The sequence below is a fragment of the Canis aureus genome, chromosome 12, assembly GCF_053574225.1.
Source record: "Canis aureus isolate CA01 chromosome 12, VMU_Caureus_v.1.0, whole genome shotgun sequence".
Taxonomy (NCBI): Eukaryota; Metazoa; Chordata; class Mammalia; order Carnivora; family Canidae; genus Canis; species Canis aureus.
In genome coordinates, this window is record NC_135622.1 from 57,537,114 (window position 1) to 57,559,963 (window position 22,850).

Sequence of the window (22,850 nt, forward strand, 5' to 3'; positions counted from 1 at the left end):
GTGGGTGAGAATCCCTGTTGCTCACATCCTCACCAGCATTTGGTTATCAGCATTTTGGGTGTTAGCATCCTAATAGGTGTATAGTGGTATTAAATTGTTTCAATTTGCAAATACCATTTATTTTTACATTGATCACTGAAAAAGACACCATGGGCTTGACTACAGTGTCTGTGTTGGCTAGTTTTTAGTTTTAGTATTTTGAGGGGACTGGATTATTATTAAACAAATATTCAGTAGGCATTTTTCATGTGCCTGCATTAAAGCCTGAGGTACTGAAGACATTTTCAGACTTGGACATTACTACTTCTGAGCTTCCTGTTATGTAAAGAGCAGACAATACAGTTGCTAAGGGACTTGTATACAAGATCTTAAAGGAGCACATAGAGAAGTCACTTTTCCATAGTGAGAGGCTCAGAGGGAGTACTGATACTGAGTTGAATTTTGAAGGACTTGTAGGATTTAGCCAGTAAAAAGGTAGAAGGGAAGGGTGATGGTATCAGGGAGCTCTTTCTACATGCAGTGAATTGAGAAGAGCCTAGGTTTTCTGGGTAAGAGATAAATAAAACTGGGGAGGTATTGGGGCTTAAATCTAAACCTTTTATATCATGTTAAAGTCTTTGCTTTTGATTTTAAGTAGAGTGGCATGCCTTTAAAGGGTTTTATTCAAGGGAATGGGATCAGTCATTTGTGTATCAGATTATTTGCTTTTAAGGAGGGGAGTGGCTTTGAAAACAGAGGCTAGGACAGTTTGTAATTAGGAAAAGTCATGAGGGCTCCATCTAAGACAGTGACAGTGGGTGGTGAAAGAGGTGACAGATACACATTAAAGAGGTATATCCCTAGAGCTCAGTGATTGTTGGGAGTGGAGGCTACGTAAGGAAGGTAGGGGAACCAAATGAACAGTGGTACCAATTACAAAGACAAGAGCTATGGAATGTCGGGTGAATGCTAACTTCAGTTTTAGAAATGTCTAATTGTCTTGATGGGATCCCTGGGTGGCGCAGCGGTTTGGCGAAGTTCTATCTCCCAGGTATGAATTAAAACTCTGGAGCTTCAGGTAATATTGTGTTAAAATGCTTCCTGGGAAGGAGTTTTGATCTTTTGGTTTTTTGGTTCATCTCCTTGGAAGGGGTCAAAGGTGGTAAGGAAGTTAGGTTCTTGAATTTTCTAGTGCTAAAAAATCATCTTTCCTAAAGATCTTACCTTAGTCAATATCACAAATACCAGTCCAAGTGTTGACGAAGGACCTCAGTCCCAAATTAAAAGCTGGGCTTCTGATCCTTTAGAAAGATTATCTGAATCAGTTGGTGTTTCAGTTTGTTAAGGGGACTTGTTAACCCTTGGTGTCTGTGTCTGTGCCCTTTGTCTTTTGGAGGATGTTTGTTTTACTTTAGAAAATATGTCCTAATTAAAAAACAAATCGAACAGTGTAAAACTCTATACTTAGAAAGGAAGAGTTCTTCCTAACCACCCCTCCAACTACCATTTAGAACAAAGATGGTGCACGTTCTTTGCAGAGTCCAGTCAATTCTCTGCCTTCTTCCCCTCCCAGACAGTAGTACACACACACATTAGCATATGTTTTTTTGCAAAACTGGGATCTCATTATGCATATCATTGTGAGAGGGTTTTTGGTGCTTTAACAATATATCATTCTGATCAACACGTAAGTCTAACCTGTTCTTTTTGATCGTTGCTTAGTATATCATTTATAGAGAATGGCAGTGATTTATTTACCAACTTTCCTATTCATGGATATTTGCCACCCATTTCTTTCAGTTCTCTAAACCAGCACTATTCAGTAGGACATTTTGTAATGATGGAAATGTTCTAGATTTGCTCAGTCCAGTATGGTAACCGCTAAGCACATGTGGCTTTTGAGCATTTGAAATGTGCTTTGTGTGCTTAAGGAACTGAATTTAAGATTTTATTCCATTTTATTTTTTTTTTAAGATTGTATTTATTTATTCATGAGAGACACAGAGAGAGAGGCAAAGACATAGGTAGAGGGAGAAGCAGCTGGGATCATGACCTGAGCTAAAGGCAGATGCTCAACCACTGAGCCATCCATGTGCCCATTTTATTCCATTTTAATTTAAATTTAAATAAATAGCCACATGTAGCTAGTGGCTACTATGTAGGACAGCGTAGCTCTGAGCTGTTTTACAGTCAAGTTATGTCATCATGCCATTTGCTTGGATCACATTCCTTTAGCCTTCATACATTACAATTTAATGGTATTTGATGTTTAACAATCTTGTGAAGTTTATTTTGTGAACCTCTTTTAAAGAAATACTGTTCAGAATCAGAGTCTCTTAAAGATCTTTGATATACTTTTTGAATTTAGTTCCAATAGAGAGTTGATAATTCCAGACATATCAGTATGCTTCCCTTTATCAAGTAAATGATATCTTTTCACCTTACTGTGCAAGTCCTTTTGCCTTAGGTTGCCGGGGAGCCCAAAGCAAAAGTTTTGGTCAGCGATAGCAGGTGGTATTTTACCTCTGCTACTCCCCTACCTAACTACATAGTTTTCCTTTCATTCTGAGTTTAAAGATCTCATTATGTAAATGGTTTTTCTTATAAAGCTCTCTTCTTTTTTGCACGTAGTTAGATTTTACATGAACTTTTTAGAATCTGTTCTGGCCTCACTAAAAAAAGATTAATCTGTATACACACTGCTTCCCTCACCATAGCGTAGGTCTTGATAGGACCTTTAATATCGTCGTATGTATGGGACTCCTGTTTATCTTCTCAGTGGGAAATAGACATTCTATCTGGGTTGTAGGAGGTTACTTAAATACTTAATGGCTGGTCACTTATTCAATTATGAGTCCATGTTGGGTTCTTTCACTCTCCTCTTTTGTTCTGCCAGTATAATGCTCTCTGTTGGTTTTTTTGAGGGGTATATGAGAAATCTTACTTTACTTGAATTGAAAATGTCTTCAGGATTTCCTAGTTTCATGTGTGGCACTCTGTAGATAAACAGTAACTGCTGAATGGTGGCAAAATATTTTTTGATCCTCGTGGAATAGCACTATTGAGGTGTATAACCTTGAGAAAAAGTACACATAAAATTTTAAGACATTTACTCTTCCTTTGTTTCTGCCAAGTTTCCATCCATGGCTATTTTAAAATATTAATATACTATTAGTTTTTACGTAGACTTCAGATTAAGAATTGGAAAGAATAAGAATATGCTAAAAAATTAAAAATACTTTTGCCTGCAAGGAAGTGGGATGGAACCAGGAAACTACTGATGTGGTAACCAGGATAACACACGACAACCATCTGTGTAACCCTTGGCAGGAATCAAGTGACAAAACAAGATCTGGGAGAGTGCTCATTACCAGGTGTGTGATCCAAAAGATAAATACATTCTCATATGATAAAATTGGCCTCATGCCTTCAGCACCCATGGGGCATGTGCGTGTGCATGTGCGTGCAGACATAGCCGTCAAGGTTGAGCATTTTTAGCATGGTTAGGAAATTGGGAGAGGAAGAGGCTGGAAGTGCAGTACATTGATACTGTTTGCACTCATTGTCGCTGCACGCTCTGGACGTGAGCTCCAGAAAACTGACCGAGGATTTCAAGTGTAGCATGATAGTAAACATAAAATGGTGACATGGGTGCAAGGCCAGGCTGTCCAGGACAGAAGCAGCGGGGGGCCCTAGAAGAAACAGGTTCTCCTATTTATTTATTTTTAAAGATTTTATTTATTTGAGAGAGAGCAAGAGTGAGAGAGAGAAGCAGATTCCCTGCTGAGCAGGGAGCCCAATGTAGTGCTCAATCCCAGGACCCCAGGATCATGACCTGAGTAGAAGGCAGATGCTCAGCCTACTGAGTCACCCAGGCACCCCAGGTGTTCCTATTTAACTAGCAGTGGACTTTGAAGAAGTCAGGGACCATATTAAGATATTCTTTCCTTTCTCTTGAGAATTTAGGGCATTGTTTGTCATTTCATGAAAAAGCAGAAAGAAAGCTATTCATTCTACCCTAAATTAGAATTGCTCAGATTAAATGTAATGTAGTTTTGAATGCTTAAGTGAGAAATTGAAGAGATTTGCTTTATGAAGGAGTTTCACATGTTCGAATAAAATTTTTGCTCTCTTAAATTGCGGCGGTTCATTTGAATGTAATTCTGTTCTCAAATTTAGCAGAAATATTTGGTTTTCAGTAAGCTTAAATGTTCTGAATGATACTAAGCTCAAAGTCAGTACAGCTCCAGGGGATACATGTGTCTGGGTTTCAAAAAATCATGGCTTTGGTGTCCCAGAAGCTTTCTTGACATTCCAGCACCTCAAATAAATGTTAAAAGTTTAGGAAAGAAGAGGAGTGGAATGCTTTTGTATATCTTTTCATTTGATAAGATCAGGAGACAGGAGAGTCTCTATCTGCTGGCACGATCTTTTTGCCTAAGTTTGCCAAAGGGTAATTTCACGATACCAGTTCCTTGTGAAAAGAGGTGAAGTGTGTGTCCCTGTCTTCAGTTTTGCTCATCTCTCTAGTTTTTTTTCTGTCTGTGTGGTGGGGAAGGAGGGCAAAGGAGTCTAACAAGTATTCCATGTATTTTTCTGGCCTCTCCTTCTGTAGCATAGCCTCACTGGCTCCCGGGATATGGTACTCAGACAAACTCTTATTGGGCCCCCTTTCCTGGAAACTCATTTTCTATCCCAAATCCAAAAAACAAAGAAAGGGAAGTGTAAAAATACATGAAAATAAATTCTGTAAGCACGTGACATTACAAATATGAATCATACGAAGTCAAATCTTGTTGTAGAAATAGGATTAAGAGTTGTTTGGGGGGTATGTGGTTGGCTTAGCTGATTAAGCATCTGACCCTCGATTTCGGTTCAGTTCATGCTCTCAGGGTCGTGAGATCGAGCACTTTGGGTTCCATCCTGGGTGTGGGGCCTACTTGAGATTCTTTCTCTCCCTCTGTCCCTCCCCACACACCCTCTCTCCTTCTCTTAAAAAAAAATTGTTTTGGCACACATTACCTGTGTATTCTTGTTAGAAATGTTTAAATGAATCTAATTCTGAGAAACAGACTGTAAAGGTGTTGAGACCTCTACATATCGGCTGGCCTGAACTCAGAGTGTAAACATCCTTAGAGGTAGAGGAACTCTTTTAGATTAAAGGAAACTAAAGAGGCATTATAACCTAGTGCAATGTGTGATCCCTCATTAGATTTTTTTAAATAACAGCTTTTTCAAGATATAATTCAGAAGCTGTAAAGTTATAACCCTTTTAGAGTACACGATTCAGTAGTTTTTAGCATATTCAGAATTTTGTGTAAGTAAGCATCACTATGTTTTATCACACCCAAAGGAAGCCCCATACCAGTACTCCCCAACCTCTCTTTCCCCCATCCTCATCCCTTGGCAGCCACTAATCTACTTCTGTTTCTCTGAATTTGCTTGCCTATTCTGAACATTTCACAAAAATGGAGTTGTTTAATATGTGACCTTCTGTGTTTGGCTTCTTTCACTTAAAAGTTTTCAAGGTTTATCCATGTTGTGTTATGAATCAGTACTTCATTCCTTTCTGTTGCTGAGTGACATTCCCTTGTATGGTTATACCACATCTTGTTAATTCATTCATCAGTTGATGTACTTTGGGGTTGCTTTCACTTTTAAAATGAATATTGCTGCTGTAAGCATTTTGTATGGACATGTGTTTTCAGTTCTCTTGGGTATATATATATATATATATATATATATATATACATACACACACACACACACACACTTAGGATTAGAATTGCTAGATCATATGACAACTCTATGCTTAACTGTATGCAGAAGTGCCAAACTGTTTCCCACAGTGGCTGCCCCATTTTACATTCCAACCAGCAATATATGGGGTTTCCAGTTTCTTCAGATTCTCAGCATTCTTTGTTGCTTTCCATTTTCCTGAGTATAGCTATTCAAGTAAGTGTGGTGTGTTAACCTTATTTTGGGTTAGATTAGCATTTCCTGGTGACTGATGATGTGGAACATCTTCTCATATGCTTGTTGGCTGTTTTTATATCTTTGGAGAAATTATTCAAATCCTTTGCCAAGTTTTAAATTAGAGTACTTAACATTTTTATTGTTGTGTTGTAAGACTTTATAAATTCTGTCTTTCCTTTATTGTTTTCCTTTCTGGAATGGAAGCCTTTTAAAGGCAGAGATTCTTGTTTTATTCTCTGCTGTATCTATGTCTGACAGGAACTATTTGTTGGATAAATGAATGGTGATCTTTAGCAGTCTATTCTTATTTAAGAATGAGGCACTAAGGTGCCAGGTGAAAGTTCTTTATACACGGTGGTCTAGTCCATGGTAGTTTTCATGCTGACTGTTCAGCTCATGACTGTTGGGGGATTCCCAGAGACCAGCATTTGCCCTTTGGGGGATCTTTCATTTCCTGCAGAGAAGAACCCTCAGTTCATTATGGGAACACGGGGAGGGGGGGTTAGGATAGCAAGAGTGGAAACACAGCAACACATCTGTAGTTTTTGGAAGATGACAAAAGGAGCCGGGGGCGGGGGCGGGGGTAGGGGTCAGTGCGGTACCTGCTGCTGGACACACAGATTGGCATTCATTGTGCTAATTTCAGCCCCACAGTGCAAATCTCTTGTGCTGGCATCCTCTCTCCTGTCCTGTTCACTTTCTCCGAAGAATTATCCTCTGGTCTCCTCCTGGGTGGTGAGAACTTAGGCTTTCATCATCTCCATCACCTCCCCTCCATCAGGCCTGGTACCCCAGATGAATGGAGCCTGGAAGTCCTGGATCTCAAGGGCTCCAGGGAAGAATCTGCTCTTCTTTTTCTGTTAGGTTCACCATGCTAAATTCCTCAACTGCTGCATTTTCTTCTTTTGTTCCTTTTGTCTTTGAAAGTTAATACCTTTTTATATTGATGGACTGAATTTTGAGTAGGTTTGGGAGAGAGAGATGAAAACATATAGTCAGTGTGCTGTTATTAACTGAAATCTCTAATGTTGTTATTATCAGTTTTAATTTTGTATTTAGATGTTTGCTTGGGGTGTCCTGTCTTCCCCAGCCCTTGAGTACAGGCATTCTATCTTCTGCTTATCTGTGCACAGAGCCTTGCATACATTGACCACTGATTTGATTGGCTAATAGTGAGACAGTAGCATGAGCACTTTTTTCGCTTAGACTTCTTTTCTTATTTCAGTTTCTAAACAGCTTCAAAAACCAAATCGAAATTGAAATCATGGCTGACAATTTCTCTCTTTTGAAATATACTTTTGAAAATGTTGAAATTAAATTGCTCTTTTTGCTTAATCTGATATTTAGGAATGAGAGAACAAAGTGCTAAGAGTACCTTTAAATGACTCACAATTACTCACGCAAATGCATGTGAACTTGGGTGTGCAGTTAGGCAGCTCATCGTGTTGCAGATGCAATTACACGCCTAAGTGCGTGGCCACTCCCTCGGCTCACCCTCGGCTCACCCAGCTGCCTCTCTGGTTTCAGGCTTGTGATCGGTGATTATTAAGCCCCAGCTGTCAGAATTTGAAAGTACATGCTGGGGCTCGTGGTGCCTCTCAACCAATAATGGAGGAAAAGTCCGAAAGGAAATTTGCCTCAGGGTGTATGTATTGAACAGTTGGTCTTACTTGGCAAAATCCCATTCAGCCACTAGAGATAAAGGCTACGCAGTGAGAAAAATTAATAATCATAATAGTAGTCAGTGATGTTTACAGTATAACTACCTCTGATCTGCAATGAAATCGAAAAAGCCTTGAAGTTTTTAAAATAATTCATTGGTGGGAAAACCTGACTTGACTTGCTTCATTGAGATGGAAAACCTGCCCATTTTAGTTGTTATTTATTGTCTGTTGATAATTTTTTTAAAGATTTTATTTATTTATTCAAGAGAGACAGAGAGAGAAAGGCAGAGCCACAGGCAGAGGGAGAAGCAGGCTCCATGCAGGGAGCTCAATGTGGGACTCTATCCCGGGACTCCAGGATCACACCTGAGGAAGGCAGGCGCTTGACCGCTGAGCCATCCAGGCATCCCTGTTGATAGAGTTCTACCAAACGGAATAATAAAGAATTTTCTTAGTTGCTTAAGTTTTTTTAAGTTATTAAAAATTCAAGATAATAATTGTAGGGAAATACAAATCAAAACTACAATGAGATAGTACCTCACACCTGTCAGAATGGCTAAAATTAACAGCACAGGAAACAACAGGTGTTGGCAAGGATGTGAAGAAAGGACAATCCTCTTACACTGTTGGTGGGAATGCAAACTGGGTGCAGCCACTGTGGAGAACAGTATGGAGGGTCCTTAGAATGTTAAAAATAGAGCTACCGTGGGATCCAGCAATTGCACTACTAGGTATTTACCCAAAGGATACAAAAATAGTGATTTGAAAGGTACATGTGTACCTCGATATTTATAGCAGCATTATCAACAATAGCCAATTATGGAAAGAGCCCAAGTGTCTGTTGACTGATGAATGGGTAAAGAAGGTATGGGGTGTGTGTGTGTGTGTATATATAAAATAACACATATATATATATATATATATATATATATATATATATATATATATATATATATATAATGCCATTATTATTACTCCGCTATCAAAAAAGAATGAAATCTTGCCATTTGCAGTGATGTAAATGAGCTAGACTGTATTATGCAAAACAAAATGTCAGTCAGAAAAAGACCATATGATTTCACTCATATGTGGAATTTAAGACACAAAACAGGGGAGTCGGGGGAAGAGGCAAACCAAAGAAACCAACTCTTAACTACAGAGAACAAACTGATGGTTACAGTTGAGGTGGGGTGGGCTAGATAGGTGATGGGGATGAAGGAGAGTGCTTGTAATGAACACCAGATGATGTATGGAAGTGTTAAATCACTGTATTGTACACCTGAAATTGATATTACACTGTATGTTAACTAAGTGGAATTTATTTATTTATTTATTTAAGATTTTATTTATTTATTCATATGAGATACACACACACAGAGAAGCAGGGACATAAGCAGAGGGAGAAGCAGGCTCCATGCAGGAAGCCTGATGTGGGACTTGATCCCAGGACACTGGGATCATGCCCTGAGCCAAAGGCAGACTCTCAACCACTGAGCCACCCAGGGGTCCCCAACTAAGTGGAATTTAAATAAAAACTCAAGAAGGATAATATAAAATTTAATTGCTGTTCTATGTTATCAGTTATTTTCTTATCATTGATAGGAAGATAATGAGATTATTTGATTGTGTTCAGTAGCATTATGAGTAAATGAAAGAAATGATGAGATTTATACTGACATAGTAGTTTGGTTCTTTGTTTCTAATAATATGAATAATACTTCGTTGTTATTTTAATTGTACTTGATTTGTTAAAACCATCCCTTTAGTAAATCCTCATTCTTTATTTCTACCCCAGCCCAGCTCAGGCTGCAGCACAGTGATGTTTTAAAAGTAGAGTAGTGGGAGGGCCACCCTCTTCTGTGGACTCCAAAAGGATTTTAATATTCATCCTCTTTTCTCCCCACTCTGTCATTTCTGTCCACTACCTGAATATATGAGAACTTTGGGTTTTATTTTTTACAACTTGTTTTTGCTTTTTTAAAGACTTGACTCATTTTATTCATGATAGACACGCAGAGACATAGGCAGAGGGAGAAGCAGGCTCCTTCCGGGGAGCCTGATGCAGGACTCCATCCCAGGACCCTGGGGTCACAACCTGAGCCAAAGGCAGACGCTCAACCACTCAGCCACCCATGTGTCCCAGAACTTTGGGTTTTAAAATTAAACCTATATAAGTAACATCTTAAAGGCAGTTTATAACCATAAAGGCAGAAGATCACGGGCACATACTATGTATTTTTCATGTATTTTAAAACCAGTTCTGCTCAGATGAATTAGAGCAAGCAAATATTTGGCTGCATTGTTGTTGAGGCGTTCCTGGGAATGTTGATAAAGGTTCTTTCCCATGTGGTAGAACCATGTATTTCCACCCAGATTGGTTGGTATGGTGGTCATTAAAGTTGCCAAGAGGCCCACAGTATCCCTTCATTAGCAGTTGGTTGAATCCGTTTCCAATTCACTGCTGTGCTGACTGACTTTAGGAAATTCTTATAAATTAAAAGTAGTTCATGAATAGGTAATAGAAGTTTAAAATAGAACAGTCTCCACTAATTTTCTGAAACAAACAAAACCTTAAGGTAAATAAAAATGTAGATAAAGGAGCAATAAGCAGTTGTGGCTGAAATACAGAATAAGCAATGTGATGACAATACAGAAAACCTAGAAGCTTTTGATAGACTAGTTATAGTACACCAGTAGTTAGAAAGGATGTTTCCTTCAAGTTGTAAAGCCTGAAATTTAGGAAGTAAATTAACATATTTTTAGGATTAATTGAAGGTTTAACATATTTTATGAGTGAGGACAAGAACTTTTTATACATTAATTAATATTGTGGTCATTATAGTTACCTCAGAGAGCTGTGTGAGGGGCTGTGCCCTCCTTATTGGTTAAGCTGACCACTGCTTTTGCAACCTAATGCTAGGCCTTTGGGGAAATCTGGATTGTAGATAAAACCTGCAGTTTAATGCCAGTTAAATCAGTAATTTCAACTTTGTTATGGTTGTTCTGTTGTTTCTTTTTTTTTTCCTGAAGAGGAACTAGGGAAATGTGATTAATAAAATCAACCCACTAGATTTAATTTTGTTTTTGATGGAAATATTTCCTCCTGTAAAATTTAATGGCCATGAGTTTGATTGCAGAGTTTATTTACCGTAACCAGACCTGTCCCCTGAGAGGCAGTTTAAAACAATACCACTAGAATCCAGTTAACTAATCAAGATGAGTGTTGTGGAACATTATAAAAAAGGACTTTTGTGAAAGTTCAGATCTGGCCTGATATTTTGATACTCCTGCTCTTCACCCCCAAGAAAAGTCAGTAAACACAATATAATCTTGTTTGGAAGCCAGTGACTTATCACTGATGGAAGGTTTTTAAAAATGAAACTGTCTTATTATGAGGTCTTTTGGTCACCATTGCCCCCTCGCCTGCAAGGCAAAAATGGTCTGACCAAATGTTCTTTATATCCAGTAGTTTTATGGTGAGATACTTGAGTGTTTTTATCTGAATAAGGAAAATTAAACAATGTAGAAAAATACTTTTGCCAAGTAGGACCCTTTAAAGTCTTGGTACTTTGTGCTATGTGAAATTCACGAATGCATCCATACATTATGTACCAATCAAGGTATTTGTGAAATAGTATTGAAAACATGCTACTTGGCAGGCAGTGTTCTAGATACTGGAGATTCAGCATTTAGAACAGAGGAAGTTCCTGCCCTCCCACGAGGACAGTATTTTGGATATTATATTCCAGAAAAGTGACCATAGTGTACTTACTTTTTGTCTGAAAGAGGAGGAAGCTGCCGTCTTAGCACTACTTCAGTGTATGGCAGAGCTTTGCGTTTGCCCTGTGACGGATGAGAAGCAGATACCCTGTGACTGCCCGAGCTGTCACTCTCAGAAGGGACCCTGTGATTTTTCCCTGCTTGCTCATGAGTTCACTCCAACCCAGATACCCTCCAGACGTGCTTTTCGATGTTCCTGCCATTTGTTCCAGCTCTCACCTGTCTTCCCTAGAGACTCAGGGCATCTGTTTGTTGCTTTACATGATTCGTTGGGTGTGCACATGTGCTCCACTCAATATTCTCTTCCAGCTATATTTTAAACTCCTTCAGAGAGGTCATGGGCAGTGACTTTGGTTTAGTGTAGTGCTTCCTGTGTAGTAGACTTATTAGTGTTTGTGACATCCAGCCACTGTCCTAAAATTGCTTAAAAACATAGCAATTTCTTTAAAAAGTGTTCTACATTGAATCTTTAATGCCTTGCATTTCTTGAAGGTTTGTCTTTTAGTTAGAGTCAAACCACTTAGTACATCAAAACATTTACTTTAAAAAATTCTATAAGTCATGCTAGTATGAAACTTCTTGTTAGGGTTCCTTTTATGCTCATTAAGCACTGTTTTTCATGTTCAAGAGTGCCATACCCTTTGGGGTCTGGGGGATCACCCTTTCTAATCAGGCACAATAATTAATACTACATTAGTATGGCCATGTCGAACATTTATAGTTTTTTGATTGGAGATGGTATTAGGCACTGTTTTTCTTTGTTATAATTCTCTTCCTCCCCCCCCCTTCCCTTCTCTAAAAAATTTAAGCTAGATTTAATAATTTCCATTATGATTTTTGTTTTCCTCCCATTTAATTGATTACTATCACAGTACACAGGGAAGTAGTCATGGGAAGTTCCATTTTGTCAGAGCCCAGGGTTGGTCCTTCGGAAACCTCCAGTTCAGTGAGGCTTTCAGCAACATGGCCTTCCCGCTGAGCAGCATTGCTTCCTTTGGGGTAAGCTTTGACCCCAGTGGATGAGGCATTGTGCTGGGAGAGATTTGTATCAATAGCAAAAAAGTAAAAAGCAGCCATTGAGTTTTATGAACTTAATATTTTCTTAGTTAGCTATAAATTCTGTTCAACTTTTATTCCTCAGCCTATTGTTGGGACTAACAATGGGTGAGTGACCCATTTTAGGTTAAGTCTAAAGGAGTCTATATACAGAATTTAATTTTTAATGAATTAAATGAAGTGGACCACACAGAAACAAATATAATTATCAAATAATTAGTTGAAAACCCCTAAAAAAGAAGATAATTCTCATTTTAGACTTCATTTGTCATGAACAGCAATCTTAAAAAAAATATATTTTATGCCAAATATGTTTTTGTAGATTTTAGTACTCTTTTGAATGAAAGAAGTGATAGATAAAATGGTGGATGTTATTTTTAAGTACCTGATTTATTTGTATTTTGGTAGCGCTAATATAAGAGCATTCATTAATATCTTTGCATTCTAGACTGATATTTTTCCCTTACAAGCCTAAATTTTTCCTACTTTATTCTCTTCCATTATACACATGTTGGTTATGCATATTATAGTTATTTTTCAATACTTCTGATAGAAACAAGGATTTTTAAGTTATTGTAAGAAAATCTGGTGGTAAAATTACTCTTAGTTGAGGTGGTGAGAATGTACATATCTAACCTGTTGATCAACACGGTAGGTTTTGGGTCCTGCTCCCAGGTGGTGTTCCTTCCTAGACAACTTGACAGAAGAATTAGAAGAGAATCCGGAAAGCACAGTCTACGATGATTACAAATTTGTCACCAAGAAAGACCTTGAAAATTTAGGTAAAAAAATTATGATAAAAATTTTTTAAATTTTTTGTGGGGGAGGGTGAATTTTGAACATTAGCTAGAGTCACATTTTTCTGATTTTCCAAATCTTCTCTCTCTGCCAGATGAGATATTAAACATACTATTTATTTTGCCAGGTTTGTAATCTCTGCTTAGAGAAAGGTTCAGATAAATCCAACCTACTGAAGCTTTTTTGTATCCTAAGTGAGGAATAATTTTCTTTAGCCTATTAGCTATGTATAGAAAAAAATCGCTGATTTTTTGCAAGAAAGCAGCAACTTTTTTCAAGTACTATTTGAGTATAAGGTTTTGAAGATATCTCAGAAACTACACATAAATGATTTTTGGCTCCCTTTTACGTTTGCTTATAGAAGACCCCATCTAAAACTTAGAAACTTGATCGAATCCTCAGTTATGTAGAACCTTAAAGACCAAGCAATGCCTTTTACCAATAGCTAACACTTGTGGGGCTTATCATGTGCCACGTAATATTCTGAATGTTTACATACAACTCTTAAACCTCACCACTCCATGGAGTGGATATGGTTATGATGCCATTTTATAGATAAGGAAACTGAGGCCCTAAAAGTGAAACTAACTTACCAAAGACTTCAGTCGTCATGGACACAGGGGTTGGGGTTTACACCTAGAATGCCTGTGCTTCACCTAGCCTTGCTGACCGGGCGGGAGAGAGCGTGTGTCTCAGGTGATGGGTACTACTTCGGCACCTGGGAGAAGATGGATAAGGAGAGGAGATTTTGCTGATCTAGTTCTGTTGTTTGAGAACGGCTGCAGCACAGGAAATGTTGGACAGTGGGCAAAGTCCGAGGACCCCTTCTCCAGGAGTCGACGCAGCTTAGTTGTCTGTGGCACAGATAGATGTACAGCAACAGTTCAGTGTTGAAAGAAAATAAAGTTTAAGAGCCTCTCAGTGTATTTATGACACAATTCTGTTTCATAGCACAATTAATTTTCCACCAGTTCCGCCAAAACAGCTCTTTACATTTTAATGTTTAAAGAGAAAAGACATGTAGTCAGCCTTTTAAAAATGCTGATTTGAAATACGGTCAGGTGGGATCTTCCTACTGACATGCCTTCCTGAATATCTCGAGTGTGACTTTTATACTATGCTGTGTCACACTCACCATTCTTAAATTGGAGGGGAAAAGTCACTGCTATCTTGCAGAGTTTTAAAAAATACTATGTTTAGTTCATTGGGGGCACTTGTTTAATCTCTTTTACTATGTTCATCTTGGGTGAAGAAGGCAGTTACAAAGTATAGTGTTTCCCAAAGCATGTTTCGTGGAGTATTTCTTGTGCTGGAATGCTGGATGGAGCATGCAGTGGCTAGCACTATGGGCATTAGAGGGAGACTGGTATGCGTCCCATGTCTCTGCTTAACATCTGCATGACTTGGCCAGTTGCTTAACCTCCTTAAGCCTTGGTTTTCTCATCTATAAAACAAGAATAATAATGGGAAAGAGCATGCCCTTCCTACCTTACAGTGATAGCATACTTTGGTCTGGAAATTATGGGAGATTATGCCCCTGACTCCCTGCCACCACTACCTGGTGGTACAAAGTTGGCAAATCACTGTTGATGCCAATATTTTTTAAATTAAACTGGTGCACAGAATCTAAAAATCTGATAAACAATAGTATAAAGAAATCTTCTTTGCCAGTCTTTCATAGTTCATTAAGACTTTTTCATCATTTTTATGCTTAATAAGACCTTTAAAATAAACAAGGGTGGGCAGCCTGGGTGGCTCAGCGGTTTAGCACCTCCTTCACCCCAGGGCCTGATCCTGGAGACCCGGGGTTGAGTCCCACATCAGGCTCCCTGCATGGAACCTGCTTCTCCCTCTGCCTGTGTCTCTGCCTCTCTCTTTCTCTCTCTGTGTGTGTCTCTCATGAATAAATAAATAAAAATCTTAAAAAAAAAAAAAAAGAAATTCCCATTCCTTCAAAAAAAAACAAGGGTGACACTGCTTAAGGTGAATTAATTTTTCTCCATGGTTTGTGAAGATTAGTGGTTCCAGTCCTTGGAGTTTTACTCCAAAGTGAAATCTTACAGTCAAATCAGAAGTGAAATCTTAGTATAATGCAAGAAAAACTGTTTAATTTTAATCAAGATTTCATAAGGATTATGATTAACTTCCCTCTTTTGATTAACTTCCTCCAGGGCTCACACATCTCATCGGGTCACCTTTTCTCCGGGCATATATGCATGGATTTTTCATGGACATAAGACTCTATCACAAGGTAAGTAGAAGACTACACTTATTTTAGGTGGTTAAAGAGCCATTTCTTCTCTATTTACTTGGATTTTGTAGAACATATTTATGATTTGTAAGATACTTCTGTCCTTTAGCAGAATAGTCATGGTGTAGATGAAACATGCTATTAAATATGCCTTTATTTTTTAACTTGTTTTTCCTCTTTGAAAGGTGAAATTGATGGTAAATCCATTTGCTTATGAAGAATATAGGAAAGATAAGATCCGCCAGAAAATAGAAGAAACCCGCGCACAGAGAGTCCAATTAAAGGTAGATGTTGTGCTCACTACAGAGTTGACCAGAAAAGTACTACATTTTCATTTTGTATGTTACTCCAGAGAAACCAGCCATCTATTTCTTTGTTTTCCCATTTTTAGTTTACATCTTTTCCTAATAGTCTGGTATATTTTATTGGTCATGAGGGCAGATACTCTTTACAGCTTGGACATTATGGATTCTATGGTAATGATATTGGGAAATAATATCAGAGGGACTGACATTATCAGCCCTTCCAAGAAAATGTGATGGAATTTTCACACAGGTTTTCAGTGTTTGGAGTGTTGAGGCTTCGATAATCCCCATTTCTTTCTGACATTTGGCAGTATCTGAGGCCATCTGGACTTGGATCATGGTCATTAGACTATGTCAGGATCCAGATAGGAATCAGATCACCTAGTTCTAGAAGATAATTTAATGTAAGGGATTGTTAGCCAAGTGTTAGAGAACTAAGGCGAAAAACATAAGGACAGCTATAAGAGACGAGGCTGTAGGAAGCAGCTAGTGCCTCAGGGCTGGGCAGTGGGGAGGAGGCAGCCCTGGTGGAGCTGGGCTATGGCCACTGCTGGGACCCAGCCTCTGAGGAGGCTGCAGCCTGTGCTGGCATCCTGGGGTTAGAGCAAGTCTGCTCCTGGGAGTGTCAGAAGACGGCACACTGAAACCCCACGCTGCTGGAACCACCTGCTTGCTGCCAGAGTGAAGAGCTGCTGACTTGTGTCAGCCCAACAGCAGGCCGACAGGGAAGCCAGGTCCCCTCTGCATCCCGGTCTTTCTGGCAGCCCTCCTTGGTTACATTCACCACGAGGTGACACACTCATTTCTAACTAAATGTTGGCAATAAATAAATACACATGTACATAAGTACATACATGTGCACATAAATATACATATATATGCAACACTCAGTACCCTCTTTGTAGATTGTTTTCTAGGAGTGCTGAATGTGTGTGTGTTGGCAAGGGGGATACTGGGCTGTGGGGTACTCGTGTCCCATTCTTTGCATTACTTGTCAGAGTTGTATTCTACAATGGAACAGAAACCCTAAGGTGGAAAAGGACAAAAAAGAACTCACAACTTGATCCTGAGAGTCGTCAAGACACCCACTGAGAATTCCTCTTAGAAATGTGCTATTTCAAGAGCAGCAGAGTGCACGTAGCATTATTAGTAACATCTCAAGGGTTCCCCAAGCCCCAGCCAGGGGCTGCCATAGCAGGCCTGCTGGCTTCCAGCCCCCAGTGAGGGGCGTGGCCCCTGTGACACTGCCCCCAGCCAAACCGCCCCCTAAGCAGGTGCATGCTTCTCCATGCACCAGGGAGAGGCCAGGTGAGGGCAGGTATTCCTGGCTGAACTTTGTGTCTCCTTGTGCCCGCCTGATAACATCGCATGTGTACACGTTATTTCCTACTCTGGGGATTGTGAAATTTTAAAAGTAAGAATCAGAGGGCGCCTGGGTGACTCAGTCAATTATGCATCTGACTCTTGATCCTAGCATGAGTCCTGATCTTGGGGTCGTGAGTTTGGGCCCACATTGGGCTCCACGCTGGGAGTAGAACCTACTTTAAAAATAGATAAATAAGAAAGAGAAAGAAAGAAATCTCTTGTTTGTGAAACTGTACTCCTTATAGAACTATTAACTTTTAAAGCTAAAATCTAGGTACTTAGTACACCTTTTTTTTCTTCTGCTAGAAACTGCCAAAAGTTAACAAAGAACTGGCACTTAAATTAATTGAGGAAGAGGAGGAGAAGCAAAAATCTACCTGGAAAAAGAAAGTTAAGGTAAGATTTTATAAGGCAGTGAAGATACTGCTAAGCTGTTTCTGTATTTTCTTAGTAACTTATAATTATCTTTTTTCTTTCTTCTCGGAATATTTTCCGAGATGTAGCTTTTTCCCCCCTGCTTGTCGAATGGTATATGCTCAATAGGGGAAGTTTGGAAAACAGAAAAGAATATGAAGAGTGTCGCTTACATAATTCTACCCAGAAAAAGACATCACTAATATGTTAGTGAATTTCATTCCTGTCTTATTGCTCTTAAAATTATAAGCTGAGATAATATTGTATATTTATCCTGACTGTATAAAATAACAAGTGGTTTTGAGAGCTGCATATAATATATACTCTTAAGGATGTGTAATTTATTTAATCCTTTTATTGTTAAATATTTAAATTGTTTATTGTTTTTCTTTGTTCTGACTAGATCTGTTTATAATTCGAGAAGTAATTTTTATTTAGACTTGGCATTATCAGGAGTATGCACACTTGTGTGTAACTGCTGTTTATGTTCCTTAGTTACTAATGGGAAAATGGAATGAAATAAGTAAGGGTTAGTGTTTCATGTCGTTGATATGGTCAAGGTGGGGAGATTTTTCTAATTTTCCCACATATATGAAGACTTCCTCATCATCTGCTTAGACTAGCTGGCAGGTAGGCAGATCACTCAAGTTTGGCTCTTTGCTGGAATGAGTTCTAAAGATCCAAGCTCCCAGGAGCCTGTGGACTTCGACTCTTGAGTAAAGGGCCTGACCTTGGAACTTTGGGCTAGCTGTGTTATGCTCTCAGGTTTTTGTTTGCTTGTTTATTCTTTCTCTGTTCTCTTGCTGATTTCTAACCAGGTAAATAAACATGAGATAAGCCAGTTCTTTCTGTGTTTATTTTTGTTCCACTCTCTTATAATGCCAGCAGACTTCGGCTGATGAGTCTTATAGTTTCTTGCTCACTAGTTGGGTCATCCTCGGTGACCTTGGGCTTTACTGGAGCATAGTGTTTTTTTCTATAACATGCAAAGATAGAACCAGAAAGGGGATGTTTTTGCAGTGCTGTGATTTCTAAGTGGAGCACACACTCACTACTTAACCTCTGTCTCCTCATCCTGGTTGCATCTTCCCATCCTGGTCTATTACGTTTTTTTAATATATTATTTAAACTCTGATTTTAAGAGCCTCCCTTATGTAAATCCATAGATGACTTTTGTGCTTCCATTTTCCTTATGTGAATAATATACCAACATTGAAATAATCACTTAAACTTATTATATACATTTATATCCACATGCTATGTCTATGCCTCCTCCTAATTAATTCACATCAGAGCGTTTAAGTGTGTGTGTGGATCTTAAAGTGCTTGAAGTGCAAGTGCCTCCTGCTGTGTTGACTCTCTCCTCAGAGTATTCATCTTGATTTTCTTGTAAGCCCAACCTGAGGATGACTAGAGAGGTAACTTTTTAACTTCAAAATGTCTTTTTGCAAGCTAAATGGGAGTGATCTTTGGATTACTGAAGCCCTAAAGCTTCAGGAGGAAGAACGTGGGGCTGATATAGAATGCACACGTATACATTCCTATCTATGTTTTATGCTGACGAATCCTTATCTATAATGATACGTATCTTAATATTACAGAGAGTAAGACACTTCAATTGTGATTTCAATACTTGTGAAGGGTGGTATACTCAGTTCAGGAGCTTTTTAAAAAGGCCCTGATGATCATGAAGATGTGGGGAAAGTATCCTGTCCTTGCCTCCCACCCCCTTTGTTTTAAAGACTTGCATTGCAGTTGAGGGACAGCCAGAGGTTTATAACACAGATGGTTCTCACTGTGCACAGGGTGCAGGCTGGTATAAATGACTATGTGAACTGAAAACCTGCAAAGTGATCTTAATAGTTAGTGGGAAAAATTGTGATTGTGCATTTACAGGTCTTTGTCAAAACATTGATAGAGTCATCCTGTAAAGAATCCTCCATCAGGCTGTGTACTACTTCTCTTGCAGCATAAGGAAGGACAACCTTCAAAATTCTTACCTTCCTTCATCAAACACCATTATCTCTCTGGCTGCTGGAAGCTGGATGTGCTGTCTTTGTAAAAGCAATGTCACCTATAAAATTCTGCTAGAAAGTGCTATTTGTAAAATGTGCCCCTGATTTGCTTTTCAGTTGCTTGCCAACCCAGCTCTGGACCTTATCATCAGAGCTCACTTTCTTTCTAGAAATACTTGTGTATAGTTTTCTAGAAATCTGAGGCTATTATTAGACAAAGTTCATATGACTTGTTGTTTAACGTTGTTATCTAATTAAAAACGAAGACCTTAAAGACCACTTGCAAGTTAAGGGAAGAAGCCTTCATAATGCAAAGAATACTTGAAAGAATTGTTCCGACTCTCAGCAGTTTGTTAGTTTTGCCTTTGAACTCAGTTCTTCAAACCCTCAAGATTTGTAATAGCTCTGATGACTTCTGATTTGAAAGCCAGTATGCTTTAATTCTGCTTTGGCCCCAACTGGAATTTCTTGGAGGCAGACACCAATATCTGCTCCCAAATATTGTTGCTACCACTGATAACATCGTTAGAGTGTAATAAGGTGTGTACTGCAGACCTTATTGATGCTGGGCCTGCAGTGCAAAGGGACCCATTATCTAGTGTCAGGAAGCATTATCTGGACCTTATCCAAACTTAAACACTTGGTGATATTAATTCTAATTAAGACTTGATTCATTCATTTCTTTCAACAAATCCGTATTGAACTCCCCATGTACACAGGTTTGGCACCTGGTGATTCATTGGATTTGAAAGGATTTGAGCCATTTTTCTTATAAGTGTCATTTCCTGGCCGTTGGCCTTTTCTACCAGTTTTTCACTGTTGGCTTGGAGTCTTGTATGAATGTCCTTCTCTTGGGTTCTGCAGCAGCTCAGTTGTGTGTGGTCTTGCACGACGTCTCTAGGTCAAGTGTACTCTCACCTGGGCCGTGCACAGGAGAGGTGTCTTAGCCCGCAGGTTGATTCGATACTGTGAAGGGTATACTTTAAAGTAATAATTCATCTCTCTAGGGAGAAGATAGAGCCATGCAATGACACTGGGTTGGATCAGATCAGCTTTAACATTCCAAATACTCTTTTTAATGTTTTTTAGTACCAACTAAAGATTGTTTTTGGATTTATTAGTTTTAAACCACATGGTCTTAAAAACTAAGTATTTCTCCATGCTTTGTTAGGAATGTCGGCTCTCTCTCCCTTCTCCCCCATTTTCACCTGTCCTAAGGTGAGCACTTTTGCCCTTTTAGCAGACTATTTTGGTGTAAAGCAGATTACAGTTGCCCACAGTGCTCCTTTGTGACTTTTAAATGTCAGGCCAGGGATGCCTGGGTGTGGCTCAGCAGTTGAGTATCTGCCTCCGGCTCAGGGTATGATCCTGGGGTCCAGGGATCAATTCCCTATTGGGCTCCCTGCGGGGATCCTGCTTCTCTGCCCTCCTGTGTCTCTGTTTCTCTCTCTGTGTATCTCTCATGAATGAATGAATGAATGAATGAATGTCAGGCCAACCATCTTTCATCTTTTGATGACCTTCCCTCCTGGTAAGTTCTGTTGCAGTTTGGGACTGTCAGCACCAGCACTTACCTCATCGGGTCTGTGCACGTGCTCTTCCTGTTCCAGATGGAGTCAGGTGGCCATCTGTGATTACCGTCCCTTCAGCCTCTGTCTTCTATGGATTTAGTGGTTGGCCTTTTGTTGGTCTTATATACAGTGATCACTAGTTAGCGTTCAGTCCTTTGCTGGTTGTCTAAATCTCATGTCAAGATATTTATGTGAATATCAGTTGTTACATGAACTTTTCTTTTCCTGATGGAGTCTCTTCTACATGTGTCGACCCTGCTCCATCTGGACTGGTCACCTCTGAGTGTTGGTCCATGGTCAACATCCTGGGGATTCACTCCACCTCCTCCCCGTCTTGGATACAGAATTAAAGGGACCTTTATTTCCTGAAGGCATATTCTTTCCAACCCAGATGAGCAGGCAGGCAGTGAGGGTATAGGGAAGAGATTTTCACATGTGCGGGTTCTCAGCAACAACCACACATTATATTGGAAGGAGAAAATGCTAGGTAATTTCCTGAGGAAAATAAACACATAAATGTAATAATATGTGGTTGTGCTACGCCAAGGGGTTGTCCTCCTTCCATTAACCCCGCCTGTAGTGCTGGCCACTGAGTAGGCCCCTTCAGTCCAGAAACTTAGGCTCTTCAGTGCTGGGGGATTTTCTTGGGGAAAAGAAATTTTAAGTACTTTGCTCCTACTATGATCTTAGGTCATTTGTTTATATTTAAGAGTGAAGGACCTAAAAAAAAGCTGAATGAAGACTCTGAGGTGGGGAGATAGGACTCAGCAGTCACTGTATGGTGACCCAGCCAAACTGTTTATTTGGGGAAGCTTCAAAAAGCAATGTCTTTTTGGTTTTTCTCTTGGCTGGTCTATTCTCCTGTTTGGAGGGTAGTGGCCTGGCTCCCAGCGTTCTGAAAGCTACAGTCACAAGGGCGTGGGGTGTGGGGCAGGGTGTCATCGCAGCCCATGGTGTGCAGCCCCTTTGTGCCACGTGCTTTCCTTGTCCTCAGGGTGCTGCTGCCACAGCAGGCACCTCTCTCTTTCCAGGGAAGAAGCCTCTCCTGGGACAGGGTGGGTTTGAGGCCTGCCTTGCTTCTTTTTAGAATCTTACCGCTCCTATTTTTCTGTCTTTTCCTCCTTCTTCTTAAGGCTCGTGTCTTTAAGCCTATATTCTGTTGCTTTAGTGGGGTTTTAGCAGAGGTTAGAAGGAGATGCTTGTGTGCAGACTAGCATCTTTACCCAGAAGCCTGCACCCAAGACATCATAGCATTCATTTCATAGATATCGTAGCCTTGAAGGAATTGACTTGTTTCAAATGTTAAGCATTCCTCGTATATTACTCTCTTGGGACAGAATATTCATGGTAAGCATCCTACTCAAATCTATAGATAATACTTCTTTAAAGTAGAGCTGTGATAGGAACAATGCTTTGAGAGATGTTTTTCAGATTTGCCTGGCAGGTGTTTAACATGTGCATGTGTATTTCTAGGGTAGATAGCTAGCCAGACACATATAAACTACTGTAGAACATCACTAACTACATCTTATCATACTCCTTTTTTTAAATTGGTTGTAAAAATAAACAATTAGACCAGGAGAAATCTCCAAGGAAAATATTTTTATAGCTAGGTCAGAAGAGTTATTATTTTATAGTTGTTCTTCCAAAACATACTTGTCCATGGCAATATAATT

General features: G+C 39.4%; 1 protein-coding gene and 1 long non-coding RNA gene across 12 annotated transcripts in view; one reads left to right on the forward strand and one right to left on the reverse strand.

The window, feature by feature from the left end:
• NOL10 (nucleolar protein 10) overlaps positions 1-22,850 on the forward strand; it is an 83,324-nt gene that overhangs the window by 44,646 nt on the left and 15,828 nt on the right. The window contains exons 14-17 of the mRNA XM_077844138.1: positions 13,111-13,237; positions 15,425-15,504; positions 15,690-15,788; positions 17,481-17,570. Of these exons, the coding sequence (XP_077700264.1) occupies positions 13,111-13,237; positions 15,425-15,504; positions 15,690-15,788; positions 17,481-17,570 (396 nt within the window). The remainder of the gene's footprint in view (positions 1-13,110; positions 13,238-15,424; positions 15,505-15,689; positions 15,789-17,480; positions 17,571-22,850) is intronic.
• Positions 1-22,850, reverse strand: part of LOC144281257 (uncharacterized) — a 33,705-nt gene that overhangs the window by 6,902 nt on the left and 3,953 nt on the right. For 2 of the 11 annotated variants that reach the window (XR_013349794.1, XR_013349789.1), the window contains exons 3-6: positions 13,092-13,224; positions 11,392-11,462; positions 7,346-7,511; positions 6,558-6,906 (exon numbers count right to left, since the gene is read on the reverse strand). This is a non-coding gene — a long non-coding RNA (uncharacterized LOC144281257). Of the gene's footprint in view, positions 1-1,203; positions 1,405-2,923; positions 3,055-6,557; positions 6,907-7,345; positions 7,512-11,391; positions 11,463-13,091; positions 13,225-13,846; positions 13,972-22,850 lie in introns of all 11 variants that reach the window. The other 9 variants (XR_013349792.1, XR_013349791.1, XR_013349798.1 and 6 more) reach the window with 9 other exon arrangements.